The 20,578-nt window shown below is 36.1% G+C and overlaps 1 protein-coding gene across 2 annotated transcripts in view; it reads right to left on the reverse strand.

Moving 5' to 3' along the window:
- LOC150099119 (heterogeneous nuclear ribonucleoprotein F-like) overlaps window positions 1–20,578 on the reverse strand; it is a 183,658-nt gene that overhangs the window by 151,675 nt on the left and 11,405 nt on the right. For both annotated transcript variants that reach the window (XM_090404511.1, XM_090404510.1), the window contains exon 2: window positions 11,171–11,282. In XM_090404511.1, coding sequence (XP_090260637.1) covers window positions 11,171–11,261 — 91 coding nt within the window. In that variant the 5' untranslated portion in view covers window positions 11,262–11,282. The remainder of the gene's footprint in view (window positions 1–11,170; window positions 11,283–20,578) is intronic.

Consider the following 20,578-nt stretch of genomic DNA (forward strand, 5'->3'; position numbering starts at 1 on the left):
AATAAGAGAGAAATTAGTCGGAATACTAAATTAGCTGTATACAAGACAGTGTTCAAACCAGTTTTAACTTATGGATCTGAGAGCTGGGTCAGAAGTAAAACACTTGACCAAAGACTAGAGACCGCAGATATGAGAGTCCTGAGAAAGATTAGAGGCGTGAACAGATGGCATCAATGGCAATATCATATTAAAAATGAGGATATTAGGAAAGAACTTGACATTGTCAGCATCCAGGAATGCATTAGCAGAGCTAATCTCGGGTGGTATGGTCACTTAAATAGAATGGGAGAGGAAAGATTAGCAAAACAAGTGTTCTCTGCCAGGTTGGCAGGAAAACGACCCAGAGAAAGACCAAGATATAGATGGATTGATACGGTACAAAGTGCCTTAGACGATAGAAATATAAGATCTGATAATGTTGGAGTCTTGACAAGTAACAGACTGATTTGGAGGAAAATTGTAGATAGGAAGTTAGTAATGATGTAATTTTTTCATGTAGTACTGTCATATCCTGTACATCCCTTGAGGGTACATGGCAGGAATTTGATGATGATGTTTCTGATATAGGAGGGGGAATGACTTACCAGCTCTTTTAGTGCTGCTGCTAATTTCTTGGATAGGTGATAATTCGGGCTGTCTATACCTTTGACTATCGGCCAGAGTGGTGTGTTTTGTTTGTGTATCTTTGGTAGTAAATTCTCAGGGAATGAGTGTTTGGCAGAAGTAATTTTTTGACAATATAATAACTTATTTAAGTAGTTTCTCTGTTTTTTTTTTTTTTTATATTCTATTGGTTGGGTCGTGGTTAACAAGTTGGTATGTACTATTATTTGGGACTAGCAGATTCATTTTTTCTAAATATGGGTTTCAGTTTAGAATAACGGTGGCACTTCCTTTATCAGCTCCAGTTATTACGATGTTCGGATTTGATTTTAATGATTTCACCACTGTTAATTCGTGTTTCATTAAGTTGGTTGTTATTGTTTTCTTATAATTTATATTTAAAATGTTGGCAGTTTCTAAACGTATTTTATCTGCTATGGTATTTGAGATGCATCTTAAGCCCTTTTCAATATTACAAATAATCCAGTTTGTTCATCAATCTGGGTGCTATGGCAAAATTTAGACCTTTGCTGAGTAGCGAGAGTTCATCTCTGTTTAAGGCGTGGTTTCATAGGTTAACTACATTACTGTTACCTGCAGGCGATTGGTGGCTCCTGCTGTTTCTTGCTTCTGGTTGGTTGTTAAGGTTCACTGTGGAGAAATTCAAATATGTCCATTGGTTTTGTCGATCTTTTAGTTTATGAAATTTGGATATCAGATTTTCTTTCTGAGTTTGAAGGATATTGTTCGCCATGTTGTCCATAATCTTTATGAGGATAATCCAAATATCTGCGTTCAAGTAACTTGAAAGTTCAGATTTTACATTTTGTACCTGGTTTTGAGTAATGGCCAAGTCTTTTCTAGTAGCCTTGATCTGTTCTTCAAGTAACGCTTTCTCCATGTGGTGGTATATTCGTTGCACCTTTCTTGAGGTAAATTTTCTCTTTAGTTTGATGCAATTTGGAATGATATTGCTGTCCCTACGTTTTAAAAGTGCCAATCGATTGATCAAACCGGAAACATGAATCTTCAACTTATCGTATTGATTGCATTGCTTGTGGGTCAAATCTCCATGAATTATCAGAATCCTTTCTTTTAGTGTTGCATGGTGATCAGCATTCATTTTAGAAATTATGGACTTTACAACCATGTTATAAATAACTATTTAAATTTCCCGACATTTCAACCTTTATATTAAGGTCATCATCTGGAGTATATACAAATATACAAGGACAAGGTGAGTTACATTTCACACAGTAAGCTAAGTTAAACAATGATTTGATTACTGGTTATTCTACTGGCATGACCTCTAGCAAAAAAAACAGATAAAATAAAAAATTAATTATTTAGAAACTACAAAGCTAAATTCCAATTAAGATAACATGAGAGAAACATTCTTTCATATAGACAGTCTTCTTACAGTAACAATGATGTCCTATTTTTAACATGACAATTGTTATACTAGATTTAGGATTCTGGATTATCTAGTTCTGTTTATAGTTAGCTCTTAAGGAGAAAGGTTCTGTGGGTAGAATATGTGCCTTCCATATGCTTGGGATTTTTAGACCCTCATTATTGTTCAGATTGGGGTGGTTGATAAGAATCTCACAAGCTTCCTTAAATTTGCATTCACACCATGTTTTGGTGTGATGTAAACAACTGGTGCTTTTTCAGTCAATTCTATGTAAAGTGTTCAGGGCATGATCAGAAAGGCCAGCTTCACCATAGTTATTATATTTAATGTGTCGTTTATGTCCTTTTTGTCTGATAGGAATTGTGCATCCTGTTTCCCCTATATATGGTATAATAAATACAGTATATTACAGGGTGGGCCAGTGGAGGGAATGGGTCTTTGGATGATTTGAGTAAGCTTTTTAATTTTGCAGGAGGTTTAAAGGTGGCTTTGAAGTTGTATTTCTTTAGATTACAGGTGCTTATTTTCTAATGTCCTTTTAATGTAAGGAATGGTTATAGTTTTATTGTAGTCTGGTTTATTTTTAAGGGAGTTCTTGTACAGAATTTTGTTGATAGTATTTTAGCTATAACCATTTTTAGGAAGGTATTGCCGATAACTTTTAATTCATCTTTAAGCTTATTCATTGGAGCAAATCTTCAAAGCCCTGTCTTTTAGTGAATTAATGATCACTAGTTTTTGTGTTGGGTGCTGGTAGGAGTTTATTAATATTATGTAACACCTCCAGGGAGTCCAAGACTCATCGAGGGATAGCACCTACTTTACAACTCTCAGTCTCCACCAGTTCACCAAACCCAACTACCTTCATCATCTACAAATATGTTAATCTGAGGGATTCGAACCAGCAGCCTTTTGGCTGGAGCGGATACACTAATCACTCAACCAACCAGGCCGTCATATATATTGGCCAGTATGTGTCGATTTCCGGTAAACAGTGAAGGAAAGATTGCCAGAAGGAAGACGTGTGACAAGTGTATCTAGAAACGGAAGTGTGTTCTGCTTTCAATCTCGATTGTGAATTGTATGCGTTTATGTTATTTGTTTAGGTGGCAAAGGAAAGTGCCTAATGTCTGGTGACCATGGGGCCAAATAACAAAAACGTCAACGTTTCTAAGCCATACTTTGGATTTTAAAAGAGAGGAATCTAGAACAGGGGTCAGCAACCTTTTCAGACTCACGGGCCACAACATTCAAATTGTATTTTTAATAATTGGACCGCAAGTGTAGCACGAACAATGGATTCATTATGAATACTTTGCATCTTAAATATGTTTCGCCGAGCAGTCAAAGAAACTTGTAATTTATTAATTTGATTTTTTCAAAGTTCACATCCTTCTATTGGCTTTCATGTTGATTCTTGTAATGACGTCTGATATTTTATTCTTTCATAACATCAACATTTATGTTTTTATAACAGCATCATTAAACCTTCTTCCTTCATCTATAATTTTACATTTTCTTGAACACATTTTTGAAATTACTTTTAACAACTATATATCTGGAAATAATAGTTGATGTGTCATTGAATTATATATGAAAAGACGGACCAAGGAATGCGACTGCAAAAGTGCGACAAAATCTTGATTGTTTGGATGAAGTCGCATTTTGGAAGTTTGTAAAACAAGTCCCTTCTCTTATTGGTTACTTTGTTTTGCAACCAACCTTTTAAGTCCAGGACATTTTTTTAAATTTAAATCCACATCTGTTTTTGCTTTATTATGCTTTGTTCCTAAATGTCAATCACCCTTTAAGGCTGTATTCCTTTGTTTGAGAAAGTCTTTTTTTCACATATTAAGCACATTGGTAACCACTCGTTATTTATAGATGGAATAACTCCAATCTATAAGAAAAATAACTATTTTTTAAATATTCACTTGAATATTGACAACACCTTTTTCACTCATTTTAATGGACTAGAGTGCTAAACAATATCAATGAATTGCATCACACGATATCACATGCTAAATGTAAACTGCAAATGGGGGTTGTCACATAGGCATTATTTTCGATGTAGAAAATTCAGACCAAAAATTAGCACAATTACTTAACTTTCAATGTAAAAATTCTAAAAAATAAGTAGCAAATAAATTTAAATAGTATTGCCAGACATACAATATTCTGAACAGTATTGTCAAACATACAATATAAATAGTGATGCTAGATTAAATACATATTTTTTTTGCTTTTATTATATTAGTAGTATAATGTTTACCATCCCCTCCCTCAGCGTTCACGGCATCCCCAGGGGGGTGCTACTGCCCAGGTTAAGAAACACTGATATAGATTATGAATAACTGTATACCCTTGTTGCACAACTGACTTAACATCAAACCATCTTTCTGTACCTCCTTGAATTCTAACTGCCAGCTTACAACTCAAATAGAGACTATGTATTGCTTGATATTATCAGTATCGTCGACAGGGTGTAGCGTAGAGGCAGCCTGCCTCACAGCGCGGCTTAATAAAAGCGCTTGTTCAGCCATATTGCAGTAGGCACTATCGCTACGCTAACAATGCCCGTTAGCGTAGCAAGTGCAGAAAGAAGTTTTTCCAAGCTTAAACTGATTAAAAATTATTTTCGAAGAGAAATGACCCAAGAAAGATTGGTTGGTCTAGCAACTATATCGATAGAGGCAGACACAGCTTATAATTTAAATTTAAAAGAGCTTATAAACAGTTTCATTTGCAATATCCCCGTAAAGCAAACATTAATTAATATTATGTAATCATTTTGCAATAATGTTTCTCTTGTAATAAAAACAAAATAGCAATTGGAGATTCTTATATTTTTGTCTTATAGTCCATCAGGTGCGATATTTAAATGTTTGCTTCAGGGCGCAATCTAATCTGACGACAGCCATGGATATTATATCCCATTTACACCACATAACTGGAGCATTTTGAACCGCTTTTCTCTTGGCACCTTGTCATATGCCTTTTCCAGATCTGTTATATTCCCTATTATATTAAATACTGCCCAAGATAATCCAAAATGGAAGGAGTATGAAATTAAGCCTTAAAAAGACCAAATACATGATAATAAATAAAGGAGATACAATAAAAAGCAAACCAGAAGGGTTAAGTCAACATACAACAAGTGGAAACATACAATTACCTTGGATGTATATTCACAGAGACTGGAAAAAGTAAAGAAGAAATACAAACCAGAATCCAAAAGGCAAAAGCAGCCTTCTGGAATAATAGATACATCCTAAACGATATTGACAGCAAAACAAAACTAAGAATAATTAAAATACACATGCAGTCAGTCTTAATGGATGTGAAAATTGAATATTAGATAAATGGACAATCAAAAGAATACAAGCATTTGAGTTGTGGTGCTATAGAAGAGCCATATCTCATGGAGAGATAAAATAACAAATGTACAGGTGCTATGAATAATGAACACGAAAAACCAACTAGTCAGAGACATCATGAACAAGAAGCTGAGAATGGCTGGGCATATAATGAGAGGATCAGCCAGAGAACTGAATAAAGTAATTTTAGAAGGAAAGATAGAGGGAACAAGAGGAAGGAGGAGGAGGACATGGATAGACGATGTTCTGGAATGGACGAAATCTAAACTATATGGCGAGATCAAAAAGAATGGGAGAATATAGAGCAATGTGGAAATCCATAATTGTGAACCTTCAATATGAAAATGCCACCTAAGAAGTTATAGTCCCATGATTTCTCAACTATTTGTCTTATAGTGACAATCTAATCCTGATAACCTTTGTTTGACCTGAACACAACTTGTTCTTCTCCTCCACAAGTTTTCTTAAGCATTTCTCAAAAATATTGGCATAAATCTTACTACGAACACTCAGTAGAGAAATTCCTCTGTAATTCTCACATTCTGCTTTGTTCCTTTTTTATAGATGGGTGCTATGAGCGCTCTACTCCAATCATCTATAACTTGACTCTCTGACCAGGCTTTCTGAATTATGCATTGTAGCAACTGTAAAACTTTTATATCTCCATATTTTAGCATTTCTGGTCAAATATCATCTACTTCAACTGCCGTTCCACTTTTCGAGTTTGTGACAGCATTATGTACTTCAAGTACAGATGGCATTCTTGTTGAGTGTTTTCTGTCACCATGCTCTCAATGCTTGTTTCATTTAGCAATCTTTCAAAGTAATTACTCCATACATCAAGAATATCCTCAGTTTTCATGTCTTCTTTATCCTCTCTAATTCCTTTTACAGTATTCTTTCCTCCATTTCTGAGCTTTTTCAATAGCCACCAGAATATTTTACCACCTTCCTGATATTTATTTTCTATGTTTTTACCAAAGTCTTTCCATGACTTTTGTTTAGCTAATTTTACACAATGCTTTGTTTTCTTACATTTTTCTCTGTATTCCCTAAGAGCACAGATTGACTTACTTGCAAGGAACTTAAAGTAGTTATGCAACTCAGTTCCAGGACAGGAGAGAGAGAGAGGGGGGGGGGGGGGTTGTAGTAAAAAATCCTAAAAATGAGCAAAATTTTTTAATTATTCTATACAGGATATCCTTCCTATTATATTTTCAACATATCTACAGTGGTTAAGCACTGGATATCATAGTAATGTGCATCCTACAAAAAAAAAAACCTCTGTTGCAATTTTCAGCAAAAGAAGAAGGCGAAGAGTCTGTGATAAAATACCATTAGGTATAAATTTTTGATACTAAAAAAGATACAATATCGGAAACCAAGTAATGCAGTTTATAATCATTTGTTGTTCATTAAAAAAAAAAAAAAAAAAAAAAAAAAAAAAAAAAAAAAAAAAAAATGTTCATGAAATTGAAATGTGACAATCCATATAAAGGTATTTTGCAAAGAAAGAAAGCAAAATGTCATATTTATTTCACTAAATGTTATTTAAAAATATAAATATTTGATAAAATATTTTAAACGTAAACAAACATTTGCAAATTCGCAAAAAAGAATCTATATTGTCAGTAAAGTGGAGGAAATTAACTATTACTAAGTATATTCATTGCAAAGGCTGATCTATGGTCATTTCAGGATTGATTATTTATTTTGACAGTGTAAAACTTCTATTTTTGGAAAGAGACACAAGAAATAAATTGTTCAGCAAAAAAAGATCAAATATCCTATTACAGTGAAGAAAATTCGAAATAACAGAGTACATGTAAAGACAAGTGACACAAAAGTCGCTCGACCACAGTTAATCTGCTAATGGCTCTGAAATTGCCGCTAAGGGATTAACAGCAGAGGAGGGTAAATACTTGATAAAAGATAGAATGCTGATGAAGTTTTGATCCACGAAAAAGTCTGGGATAGTCTTGCTATTTCATCCACCTTGGCCGGTAGGAGGGTTAAAGGCTATGTGGAGGTTTCCTCTCAGTTATACAGCTTTGACCCAGGATTTTCTACACAGTTCAGTATGGCATGTCCAGTTGCCTTGATATTGCCTGAGCACTGCTGGACCTTTGTATTATTCATTTCATATTCCATAATGGCAGTTGCAACTTTGTCAACTTGTTGAATAATCTACTTGCACCCTAGTCCTGATCTCACTACTGAAGATCTGCAATTTCCAAGTTGAAATAAGTTTTCTAGGATTTGTTAATTTCACTGAACCTTTTCCCCTATCCTTCAAATGCCAGAATTCTTGAAGTGCAACATTAGAGTTATATTGTTGATAGTAAAGCTTGACTGGCAAGGTACATTCCAGTAAGACAAGATCCACAGCATTTCAATCTTCCTTATATCCACCAACTTATTAATAGAAACAGTGAGATTATGCAAATATGCAATTTTAGAGCAATTGTATGCTGGTGGTAGAATTTGGTACTTTTTTTTTTCTTCTGTAAATAAAAATCCCTTGTTCCAGAGTGTACTTATACCAAGTTTGGTTGAATTCACCCAATACAATTTTCACTACAGGACTCTGAATACCTCCTCTTTAATTATGGTCACCCTATATATCTGATAGTCTTTGGCAGGACATCAAATCATGCAAATGCTGCCTACAGTGGTTTTCAAGACTGAAACCTAAGACAATTTTTTTACGTGTATAATTTATATATAATAATTATATATATATAATGTATGTGCATAAGTGGTGATATGCATCATTTGTGTTTATGCTCTGAAACTAGAATGGTTATTTTTTGGAATTTTTTTAACATCAGTGGGACATGTATTTGTTATTCTTTTTGTGGTTTCTCAGGTTTAAAAAAAAAAAAAACTGAGAAAAGTGAAAATTAGAAAACATTTGACCTGTAAGACATGTAATGACGTTATCCGCATGAACAGAAATATCAGGAAAAGGAGAATTCATAGTGAAACAAAGTTCCTATCAAGTAATCAGCATCTGTCTGTCCTTAAAGAATACAGATGTAAATGCCAGAAAGTTATTCAGAAGGAGCTAAACAAGTTACAGAAAGAACTTCTTAGAACAGAAAAGATTAGCCTCAAAATAAGAACGTAATGTAATTTAACATAATTTTTGTTCAGAAAAGCAGAAACAAACCAACAAGAGTACCTAAATCAAGACGGCAACAAAACGTACCAAAGGAATTTGAAAAGCTTAGAAATGGAGAGTACAGTAAATGGAACTAGCATGGGGGGGATGGAGTATACGAAAGACAATTTTGAGTAATGAAAAAATTCTTTTCAAAACAGAAATTTTGACTGCAACAGACAAGCCACCTAACTTGTACTGCATGCAACCAGATACCCAAATCTCTAAATAACCTCTGAAGGGACCCAAACACTTCAATACAACAATGAGATTTGCAAAAGCATTTACATATAAACTAAATAAATTTGTTTATGTGACAAACTCTCCTTTAGAGAAAGGTTGTAAACATAGGTAAAAGATTCTTTTTCCCACTGTTTATTAATTATGTAAATATATATATATATATATTTTTTTTTTTTTTCAGAATTCATTTTTACTCGGTTGGAATATTATGAAAAAGCTTTAATGACTGATACCGAGAGAAAAACAGGATGACATGGTATATTTGAAAAGATACTATTAGTTTACTAGTTTCGTTGAATTGATCAACATCTTCAGGTATCACAATCAAAGAAATATATAAAGAATTACAGAGACTTAAAATTGTAATAACAGAAAAAGTATAAAAAGACAGTAGCATGTTTGAAAACAAAATGCAAGCTTGAGTTCCAAACAAACGTATATTACGCGCTGTCACGTAGTATACGTTTGTTTGGAACATCAGAGATTGAAACTTAGGCTGTTATTGATATGAGAAGAATCTAGAGAAATTTCTCTAGATTCGACAATCATTCTCTCAAGTTCATCATAGCACACATGGATGTTAGAAGTTTGAGTCCAGTTCACAATGTGGCTAGAGAGAGCACCGGCTCTAGTCCTATTATAGGAGATATCTCTACGGTGTTCTTCCAAACGTAGAAGGATGGATTTAGCAGTCTGGCCATAGTATGGCTTTCCACAATCACATAAAATCTTGTACACTCCAGGAAACTGAGTTGGAAGATGTTTCTCTTTATGTTTACTAAGTATTGAACGAAGTTTTGGGAGCGTAGTGAAGCAAGTTCTGAAGTTAAACTTCTTGAGAATTTTTGCCGGTTTTGGTGAAAGAGAGCTGATGTAAGGCAAAGAGATGAAGGCTCTGGGGGAAGAGGGATCTTCAGAAGTAGTTGAGTGACTGGGGGAAAGAAATTTGTCAATTTTCTTAGGAGAGAAACCATTATTAATAAAAGTTTTTTTTAAGAAAAAGGAGTTCCTTTTCAATTTCTGTTTCTTCTGAAAGTAAAGATTTTGCTCAGTGAGCTAAGGTGGAAATAATATCAAATTTTTGTGGGGGATAGTGATGGGAGGAAGCATGAAGGTATCTATCAGTATGAGTAGGCTTTCTAAAAATTGAGATTTTAATACTCTCAGCACATCTGGTAAATTTCAGGTCTAAAAAGGGGAGGCAGTCATCAGATTCCAGTTCGAAGGTAAAAGAGATTTTTTCATGGCACTTGTTTAGGTGGTCTAAAAATAAATTGAGGTTGTTGACACAGTCTTCCCAGATGAGGAAAATATCATCAATATAGTGATACCAGAATTTTGGTTTAAGGTGGAAGGAGAAAAACTGGCAAAAATTCTCAAGAAGTTTAGAACTTGCTTCACTACGCTCCCAAAACTTCATTCAATACTTAGTAAACCTAAAGAGAAACATCTTCCAACTCAGTTTCCAAGAGTGTACAAGATTTTATGTGATTGTGGAAAGCCATACTATGGCCAGACTGCTAAATCCATCCTTCTATGTTTGAAAGAACAAGAACACCATAGAGATATCTCCTATAACAGGATCAGCTCTCTCTAGCCACGTTGTGAACTGGACTCAGCCTAGTTTCAATCTCTCTGATGCACATATTGCCTCTGTTCAGGATTGGTGCACTCGCGACAGTGCATAGTATATGTTTGTTTGGAACTCAAGCTTGCATTTTGTTTTCAAACACACTACTGTCTTTTTATACTTGTTCTGTTATTACAATTTTAAGTCTGTAATTCTTTATATATTTCTTTGATTGTGATACCTGAAGATGTTGATCAATTCAACGAAACTAGTAAACTAGTAGTATTTTTTTCAAATATACCAAGTCATCCTGTTTTTCTCTCGGTATCAGTCATTAAAGCTTTTTCATATATATATATATATATATATATATATATATATATATATATATATAATTTATTTTTTAAATAATCTGAAAATCCCGTTCTAGATGCCAAGGATGGAACTTTTTCAAGGTATGTAAGGCCTCCACAAGTAAGGAAGGTCATAGTTTCACACCAGTGATGTAACTGATCTCACACGACAATCACAAATATTCATGCCCATAGCAGGATTTAAATCTACAGCCAGTTAAAGAGTAGACACACTAACCACTCAGTCAACCAGTCTAGATAAACAACAGTACCATACTGCAATAAAAGGAAACTGAAAAATTAATATTTCATCATGATTCTGCATAATTAATTTCTTTATACAGTGAAGCGATACCATGATGCTGAACTACGGATACAACTCATTTATCCAGATTTTGATAAACTAGTTACCCTAGAGTCCAAAAATAAGGTATCCAAAATACATACCTGAAAAAAATTTCACAATTTCATCTTTAGTTGCTGACCATGGTAACCCACGAATACGAAGCACATATCCTTCATCGTCTTCTCCAGACATTGTTAAATATCGACCTAGTACCTAAAATCAAAAAGTCAATAAATATCCTTTAATTCTTCACAATGGAAGACAAGCTATGATTATGCCTTAAGTGAAATAATATCTATTTATTAATATTTAAAATACCCAAAGCAAAATCCAAACTGATTCTTATTAATAAGAAATTAAAATCATTTCTGATTTTTTTATTAGCCACCACACTTTATGACCAAAACATCCTTTTTTAGAGTTATATTTGTATTACTATGGAAAGATTACAACCCACTGTAACATAAAACATAATATGAAAAAAAAAAAAAAAGGCGAATCCTTAGTTTCTACTTTTTCAGTTGTGTGTACTTCCCAAACAAGTCACTATACTGCTAAATAGTATTAGCATTAATTCCAAGCTCTTCATCGGATACTGTGGTGCTCATGGACCACAATAACCATCACACTTTGCCTTAAATACATCCCATGTAGTACTCACATAAACTTGGTACAATTTCCAGAGATGACCACTCATTATCCTATGCAATAATTCTATATCCAATATGCTCCTCCTTTCCACCAAGCTCTGAAGACCATATTCCCTCAATCTACTCTCTTATACTCAATATTACAGAGTCCTGAAACAGTCTGAGTTATTTGTGTCTGCACTCTTTACAATGTTTCCCTTATAGCCAGGTAATCAGATCTGTGCACAAATATACGAGGGTGGTCTGAAAAGTTCTTGGCCTAAAAATAAAAAAACTAATTTATAATTTCAAAATTATTTTTATTTTTCAACATAATCTCCCTTAAGACTAATACATTTATTCCAGCGATGCTCCAGAGCCATTATCCCATCCCTGTACTGGTCCTCAGTAAGATCTGCAAAAACACCTCTACAACTGCAATCACTCTTGATTCGAAGAAAAATGCTGACCAGCGAGGAAGAGTTTTAGTTCTGGGAAGGGAGCCAAATCTGAGGAATAGGGTGGATGTTCCAGCAATTCATAGTGCAGATCCCCATTGCCAAAACACCTTTGTAGGCAGGTGCATTGTCCTGATGAAAGATGCTTTTTTTTTCTTTTGCAAACCAGGTCTTTTCTCACAAATTTTTTGTCTAGTCTAGTTGAAAGATCGGAATAATATTCCCTGGTTATTGTTTTACCCTTTTCAAGATAATTAATAAACAAAATGCATTTAACATCCCAAAACACCGATGCCATGACCTTTCCTGCTGACGGAACAGAAATTTAATAGAGAGAAGGGGAATTATCAATTCCAATTCTGATGAATAGTGAACATAGAACTCATTACTTAGTAACTGACTCAATAATCTAATTGTTCTCTTCTATACTATATCAAGAATTTTTAGGGTGTTCTTAAGACATACCACCTGAAAAGTGACAATAGTATTCAATATTAGGACATATTTTTGATTTCTACACTTAACAGCTGTTCAGAGGTGAAGTAACAACTTGAACAAAAGAGAAAATGAAGTTTTTTTGGATGCTTAAGAGACAGTTGACTCTTAATACAGCAAACTAATAGGGATCACAGAAACAATTTGATGTATTGGATTTCTGTTATACTAAATTGGCATTGAACAACTGGCGTCTATCCACTTTTCACTGCTGTTTGGATTCTGGTGTGTAATGGTGAACCCAAGTCTCATTCCATAGTAATAAATCAGTGCACAAAATCAGTTTTATTCTTGTTAAAACGTTCCAAGCACTGTTCAGAGATTTTCATGCGAGTGCGTTTTTGATCCTGTGAGCAAGCACAGTACCCATCTTGCACAAAATATATCCTACCCGTTCTTTTGAAATGCCTATAGTCTCGACAATTTCATGCAATACCATATCGTGCACTTGATCAATGATTTCTGATGTTGTTCACTTTTTGGACGTCCTTCACGTGGATCATCTTCAAGGCTGGTATTGGTATGGCCATGTTTAAACTCGGCAGCCCATTTCATAATTGTTGAAAACAAAGGAGAAGAGTGCCCAACTTTTATGAACTTCGAATGAATTTCTTTTGGCGTTAAACCTTCTTTTACAAAGAATTTTATAACCGCACAATACTCAATTTTATCCATTTCAAGGATAAACAACACTTTTGCTTCAGACAGCTGTATAAAATAAACTACTTGATAGAATGACTTGCAATTTCACATGGATGCTTATGATTATGACAGATGAACCAACTTAGAAAAAAAAAAAAAATCTTGCTGATAGTGTTGCCATCTATGGTTGGCCGAGAACTTTTCAGACCACCTTCGTACAAATAAGGCTTAATCATTTCCTCATACAGTGAAATAATCACTATCTGTATACACAGCATTCTTCATATTATAGCAGCAATTTTCTGGATAACCCTTACCACTTTTGCGATGTGTCCCACTGAACTTAAGGTTCCTATCCAAAATCCCCAGATCCCTTGCCACCTCCTTCCTTGAAGCAAAGTTTCTCCATATGATAAACTTCATTTCATGTTCTATGGCCAAAGTTGCACAACTTTTACACTTGGAAACAGTGAAATGACATCTCCCATTCAGCCCAAAGCACCAAACTATTCAAATCCTCTTGTGAAAATACATCAGAACTTCCCGACATTGCTCTTCCTAATTTAGCATAAACAGCAAACAAATGAATATCCCCTCTCTCACCCTGAACTACATCATTAATACATAAATTAAACAAGTGGTCCCAAAACAGAACCCTGTAGTACTCAAATCATTACCTTCTTTTCTGGACCCTGCATCCCCCATACACAACTCACTGGCTCCTATCAATCAACCATCCTTGTAACCAAGTTACCAAATGACCACCTATCCCATCCTGCTCAATTTCAGCAGTAGATTATCATGAGGCACTCCAGCAAATGTTTTTACAACATCCTGATAAACTGTTATATAAGCACTGCTCTTTGTCCACACTATTATAAAATGTTGCCAAGAGACTAAAGCATGACCACCATCCGTAGAGTTCATATCACTCTCTTGAAAGATTTCCATTCTCATTCTAGATTTGCATTATCTCTAACACCATCACTACACCTGATAAACACCCACCCTACAGTTTGCAACTATTGACTTGGTTGTTGTCCAGCATTCTGTTGAACACCGAAGTCAAAGTCGAACCACATCCCAATAAACTGAACCTTGTATTCTCTATTAGACTGTATTCCTAATTAGGAATATCCTATATTCCTAATTAGGAATGGATGGATAGGAGGGTGGTTGACGGAGAGATATCAGAGAGTGGTTTACTCAGGAGTAGAGTCCACAAGACGGCCTGTGACTAGTGGTGTGCCACAAGGATCTGTTCTTGGACCACTGCTGTTTAATTTGTTCATAAATGATATAGGAAAGGATCTGAGAGGAACAGTTCATTTGTTTGCGGATGATGCGAAGTTGGGTAGGGCAATAGTGAATGCAGATGACGTCAAATTTTTGCAGGATGATTTGGATAGATTGGAGGTCTGGGCTAAGGAGAATGGATGTCAGTTTAATGTGGCAAAATGTAAGGTTATGCATTTTGGGGTGAAAAGATTGGAGGCAGTTTACAGCATTGGTGGAACCGTGCTCCAGGAAATTGATGAGGCACGAGATTTAGGAGTGTTGTATTATAAATTTAGTTTAATCCTTTATCCAAGTGTGAGCAAACAAAGTTTGCGCCTGAAAGTATCTTCAGGACTGGGTTAAGGTGGTACAGCACCAGGGCAACTCGTTGCAAAGGTGGAGCAAGCTACCAACACTCCTATCCTAGTATCTCCTATAATGCAAAACACATCTCCTTGCGGATATGTCTAATGTTATGCATTAAGGGAAGGGCCACTACCCAGACCGGTTTCGACCTTTATTGAGGTCTCTTCAGTGGGAGCCAGGCCCAAGTCGAGATAGCAGGCAAAAGCATTAGCAGGTCATCTCCACCTATAGGAATTGCCAATTGGTGTGCCACCCTTTTTTTAATAAATTACTCTGGATTTAGAGAAAGATGTTGAAAGTTTATTTTCCACTTGGTTAGTAAATTTAGTTTAATCCTTTATCCAAGTGTGAGCAAACAAAGTTTGCGCCTGAAAGTATCTTCAGGACTGGGTTAAGGTGGTACAGCACCAGGGCAACTCGTTGCAAAGGTGGAGCAAGCTACCAACACTCCTATCCTAGTATCTCCTATAATGCAAAACACATCTCCTTGCGGATATGTCTAATGTTACGCATTAAGGGAAGGGCCACTACCCAGACCGGTTTCGACCTTTATTGAGGTCTCTTCAGTGGGAGCCAGGCCCAAGTCGAGATAGCAGGCAAAAGCATTAGCAGGTCATCTCCACCTATAGGAATTGCCAATTGGTGTGCCACCCTTTTTTTAATAAATTACTCTGGATTTAGAGAAAGATGTTGAAAGTTTATTTTCCACTTGGTTAGAGTATAATAAATTTAGTTTAATCCTTTATCCAAGTGTGAGCAAACAAAGTTTGCGCCTGAAAGTATCTTCAGGACTGGGTTAAGGTGGTACAGCACCAGGGCAACTCGTTGCAAAGGATTAAACTAAATTTATTATACTCTAACCAAGTGGAAAATAAACTTTCAACATCTTTCTCTAAATCCAGAGTAATTTATTAAAAAAAGGGTGGCACACCAATTGGCAATTCCTATAGGTGGAGATGACCTGCTAATGCTTTTGCCTGCTATCTCGACTTGGGCCTGGCTCCCACTGAAGAGAAATTTATTATACTCTAACCAAGTGGAAAATAAACTTTCAACATCTTTCTCTAAATCCAGAGTAATTTATTAAAAAAAGGGTGGCACACCAATTGGCAATTCCTATAGGTGGAGATGACCTGCTAATGCTTTTGCCTGCTATCTCGACTTGGGCCTGGCTCCCACTGAAGAGACCTCAATAAAGGTCGAAACCGGTCTGGGTAGTGGCCCTTCCCTTAATGCATAACATTAGACATATCCGCAAGGAGATGTGTTTTGCATTATAGGAGATACTAGGATAGGAGTGTTGGTAGCTTGCTCCACCTTTGCAACGAGTTGCCCTGGTGCTGTACCACCTTAACCCAGTCCTGAAGATACTTTCAGGCGCAAACTTTGTTTGCTCACACTTGGATAAAGGATTAAACTAAATTTATTATACTCTAACCAAGTGGAAAATAAACTTTCAACATCTTTCTCTAAATCCAGAGTAATTTATTAAAAAAAGGGTGGCACACCAATTGGCAATTCCTATAGGTGGAGATGACCTGCTAATGCTTTTGCCTGCTATCTCGACTTGGGCCTGGCTCCCACTGAAGAGACCTCAATAAAGGTCGAAACCGGTCTGGGTAGTGGCCCTTCCCTTAATGCATAACATTAGACATATCCGCAAGGAGATGTGTTTTGCATTATAGGAGATACTAGGATAGGAGTGTTGGTAGCTTGCTCCACCTTTGCAACGAGTTGCCCTGGTGCTGTACCACCTTAACCCAGTCCTGAAGATACTTTCAGGCGCAAACTTTGTTTGCTCACACTTGGATAAAGGATTAAACTAAATTTATTATACTCTAACCAAGTGGAAAATAAACTTTCAACATTAGGAGTGTTGGTAGATAAGGAATTGAAATTTAGGGGACACATTGCAAAAGTGGCCAAATCAGCTCATCAAATCACTTGGTTGCTGAAGAATACATTGACAAGCAGAGACAAGCAGGTTATTGTTCCTCTGTATCGAGCCTTGATAAGACCCCATCTAGACTACTGTGCTCAGATTTGGTCACCTAGGTTTCTTCTTGATGGGGAGGAGGTGGAGAGGATCCAGAGGCGAGTGACCAAGATGATAGCAGGTCTGTGGAATGAACCGTATGAGAACAGGTTGAGGATTTGTGGGTTGCAAAAATTGGTTGATAGGTGGAGGAGGGGAGATATGATTGAGACATTCAAATTACTGAAGGGTTTCTATAAAATTAATTCAGAAGATATTTTTGAGAACAGGGCTGGTTGTGGGAGGACTAGGGGACATCCATGGAAACTGGGCAAAAGTGTGGTTAGTAAAGGTGTTAGAGCTGGGTTCTTTACTTTTAGAGTAGTGAATGAGTGGAATGCGCTCCCTGAGTCTGTGGTGGATGCTGTGACAGTGAATGAGTTTAAGGCGAGGTATGATAGGTACTGTATGAATGTCAAATAGTTGTGATGAATATGATTTGGGGCCTCCCTCGATGAGTCTAATGACTCCCTGGAGTTGCCCGTAATAATAGTAAAAATAGTAAAATATATGATGGATGTAACTTCAGGTGTTTTTTAAGTGCACTCCTTGCCGGACTATGATAGAGTCACTTGCTGAGATAAGTTTTTTTTTTTTTTTTTCCGGAAATTTTCATTTCATCAGAAATCCAGTTACTTTAGTTTTCTGTTTAAATTACTGACACATCTGAATGATCCAGTTTTCCTAAACTTGTTAAAGACATTGCAGTGCAGTGTTCTGATATATATTTGCCTGAAAAACCCTCATAAATGTTCTTCCCATCCTAGTCAGAATTTGAACCCATGTGTTTCCAACCAAAGGGCACTGTCGTTAATGACTAAACTCATGTCTAAGAAAGTAAGATCATAATGTAGTGAATTCTCATTAGTTTTAATATGTCATTATCTAATAATCTCTAGCTAGTGTATTCTTCAAAAGTTTACTGGTTTGCAATAAAAAAGACTTTTTCAGAGACTGCCAGAAGACAATTGAGTACATAAACTGGTGAAATGAGGATAGTTTATATAACCATCTTGAAGACTGCAAATGAAAGAAACTCCATATAAAGTTTGCAAAACCTTCGCAGCACATCAACATCATGCATAGCAAGAACAAAGTTTCTCCATATGATAAACTTCATTTCATGTTCTATGGCCAAAGTTGCACAACTTTTACACTTGGAAACAGTGAAATGACATCTCCCATTCAGCCCAAAGCACCAAACTATTCAAATCCTCTCGTGAAAATACATCAGAACTTCCCGACATTGCTCTTCCTAATTTAGCATAAACAGCAAACAAATGAATATCCCCTCTCTCACCCTGAACTACATCATTAATACACTAGCCACAGGATATAATCCTTGGAAAGACACAGACTGAGATAGACCATTCCAAAAAAGATAAGTGGATGGAACAAAAGAGAACAAGCAGTTAGTTCAGTGAATTTAATAGCGTGGTTGCTGACCAGAAGCCGCTTATTATTCCTCCACCAACAAAGTAGATGGTGGCCAATTTGGGAAAAGGGCACCTATGAAAACAACTACAGCAAAGGCATAAGACAGAAACAGGACATCTATGAAGCAGTGATCAGAAATGGAATGTGTCTATGAGACAGGGATTTATTAACCAAATTGTGTATTTGATCCATTTCTTGTCTGCTAGAAAATTCATAAAATTTATGAAGATTACTATGAAAACAATTCACATCATAGCAAACTGTTTTCCTATTACAAAAAACTGAAGTGAAAGAGTATATTTGGAGATTCTAGAGCATTTCATGAGAAAGACTAAGTTCCAATCATTCATATTGTTTTTGAGGGATAACTACCTCAGACAGTATGTAACAGAGGGCACACGAGGATTTGGTCATCTCATCAGAAGATGTAATTATAAATGAGGTGAGATCTATCAATTGGTGATAGTGACCACGTGATGATTACCTGGGTGGTTGCCAGCAGTGCAAGGACCTCTGTGAGAAAAAGGTATATGTGGAAGGTGATTATGAAGGGAAGGTGATTATGAAGAGCTCAGAAGCAGCTTGCAGGTGTAGCGTGGAATGAGGAGTTAGCTGGAAAAGAGATCAATGCAGCTTGGGGGATTTTCAAAAACTATCTAGTGGCTGCAATGTCTAAATGTATTCCAAGGGTGAGAAGGTTAAATAAGGTAGGTGTGAGATGGATGAATAAAGAGATTAAGCATACGATACAGAGAAAAAGGGCATAAGAGAAGTGGAAATAACCAATTTCCTGAGGTCTACAAAGACCAGGGAAGGAGGGTGACTTGGTGAGAGTAGCTAAAGAGAGGTGTGAACAGCAGTTAGCTAATGAAGCCAAAAAGAATACTAGAGAGTTCTTTCGATATGCAGCCAGAAAAAGAATGAATGATTATGGAAGGATGACATTGATTGGAGAAAATGGTATAAAGACAGTTGTTGCAGAATATGTGGTGGAGATACTTAATGAGCAGTTTATACAGGTCTTTCAATCTAGTGAATGTGACTTCATGGAGAGATTGGGAGCAGTTGATGATGGGGAGGAGAGATTGACTGTAAGTGAGCAAGAGGTGTTTGGGGAGTTGAGTAAACTAGATGTAAATAAGGCTGTGGGACTTGATAATATATCACCACGTATTCTGAAGGAATGTACCAGGGAGTTGACACCTGCCTTGACATATTTTTTAATAAGAGTCTTACACTTGGTCAAGTTCCTAAGGAGTTGAAGGAGGGCAAGATTGTGCCACTTCATAAAAGAGGTGATCGAACTCAAGCATCAAACTATAGGGTTATCTGTGTGTCAGGTGTTGTGGTTAAGTTGTTGGAGAAGCTTGTGAGAACTAAGATCTAGAATTGGGTTGACAACAATGGTATTATCTTTGATGGACAGCATGGATTTGCTAAAGGGAGGTCATGTTTTAGTAATCTACTTACTTATTACAATAAAGTGACTGCTTCCTTGGACAGAGGAGAAGGATACACAGTAATATACTTGGATTTCGCAAAGGCTAATTTGGAAGAAAATTGTTAATAGGAGATTAATAGTAATGCTGTCAAAGTAGCCTGAACACCCCTTGTTGGTACATATCAGGAAATTCATGATCTATCCAATGGTCTCAAAAGCAACCTTTATGCAGCCTGTCCCTAAAAAAAATGCAATACAAGTTAGCCATCAAAGTGCTGTACCATTGTACTAACATTAGTTCCTACATAGTCGAAGATAGTGGATGGGAAGGGATTATTCAGAGCTGTCTGCTTCACTGCTTGCATGCTCATTGGTTACTTGGTAATCACTGATTTGACTTCTGCCAATTTCTCTTGACATTGCCAACACATTCATTTGTTCAATGTGTAGTGCTCCTTGTCATCTTGTGATATCTCTCCTACTCTTTGTTTCAAGTCAGCAGTTCCTCTCTAGTCATTCATCACATATCATGGTTGACTGTTCTCCCTTCATTCCTCTATCATTGCTGGGCTTCTTTCTTTTAACCACACTTTTCCTCTTGAGCATTGTCACTTTTTCTTACATCTTTAGTGCTGTCCATGGTTTGCTAGTGAACAGAGGAATGAACTTTCTTCCTCTTCTATAGTATAAGTAATAATGAAGAATTTCAACTATTGGCTAAAAAGGTT

Source organism: Typopeltis vanoorti, chromosome 14 (genome assembly GCF_054136105.1).
Source record: "Typopeltis vanoorti isolate ZY-2024b chromosome 14, IOZ_Tvanoo_1.0, whole genome shotgun sequence".
Taxonomy (NCBI): domain Eukaryota; kingdom Metazoa; phylum Arthropoda; class Arachnida; order Uropygi; family Thelyphonidae; genus Typopeltis; species Typopeltis vanoorti.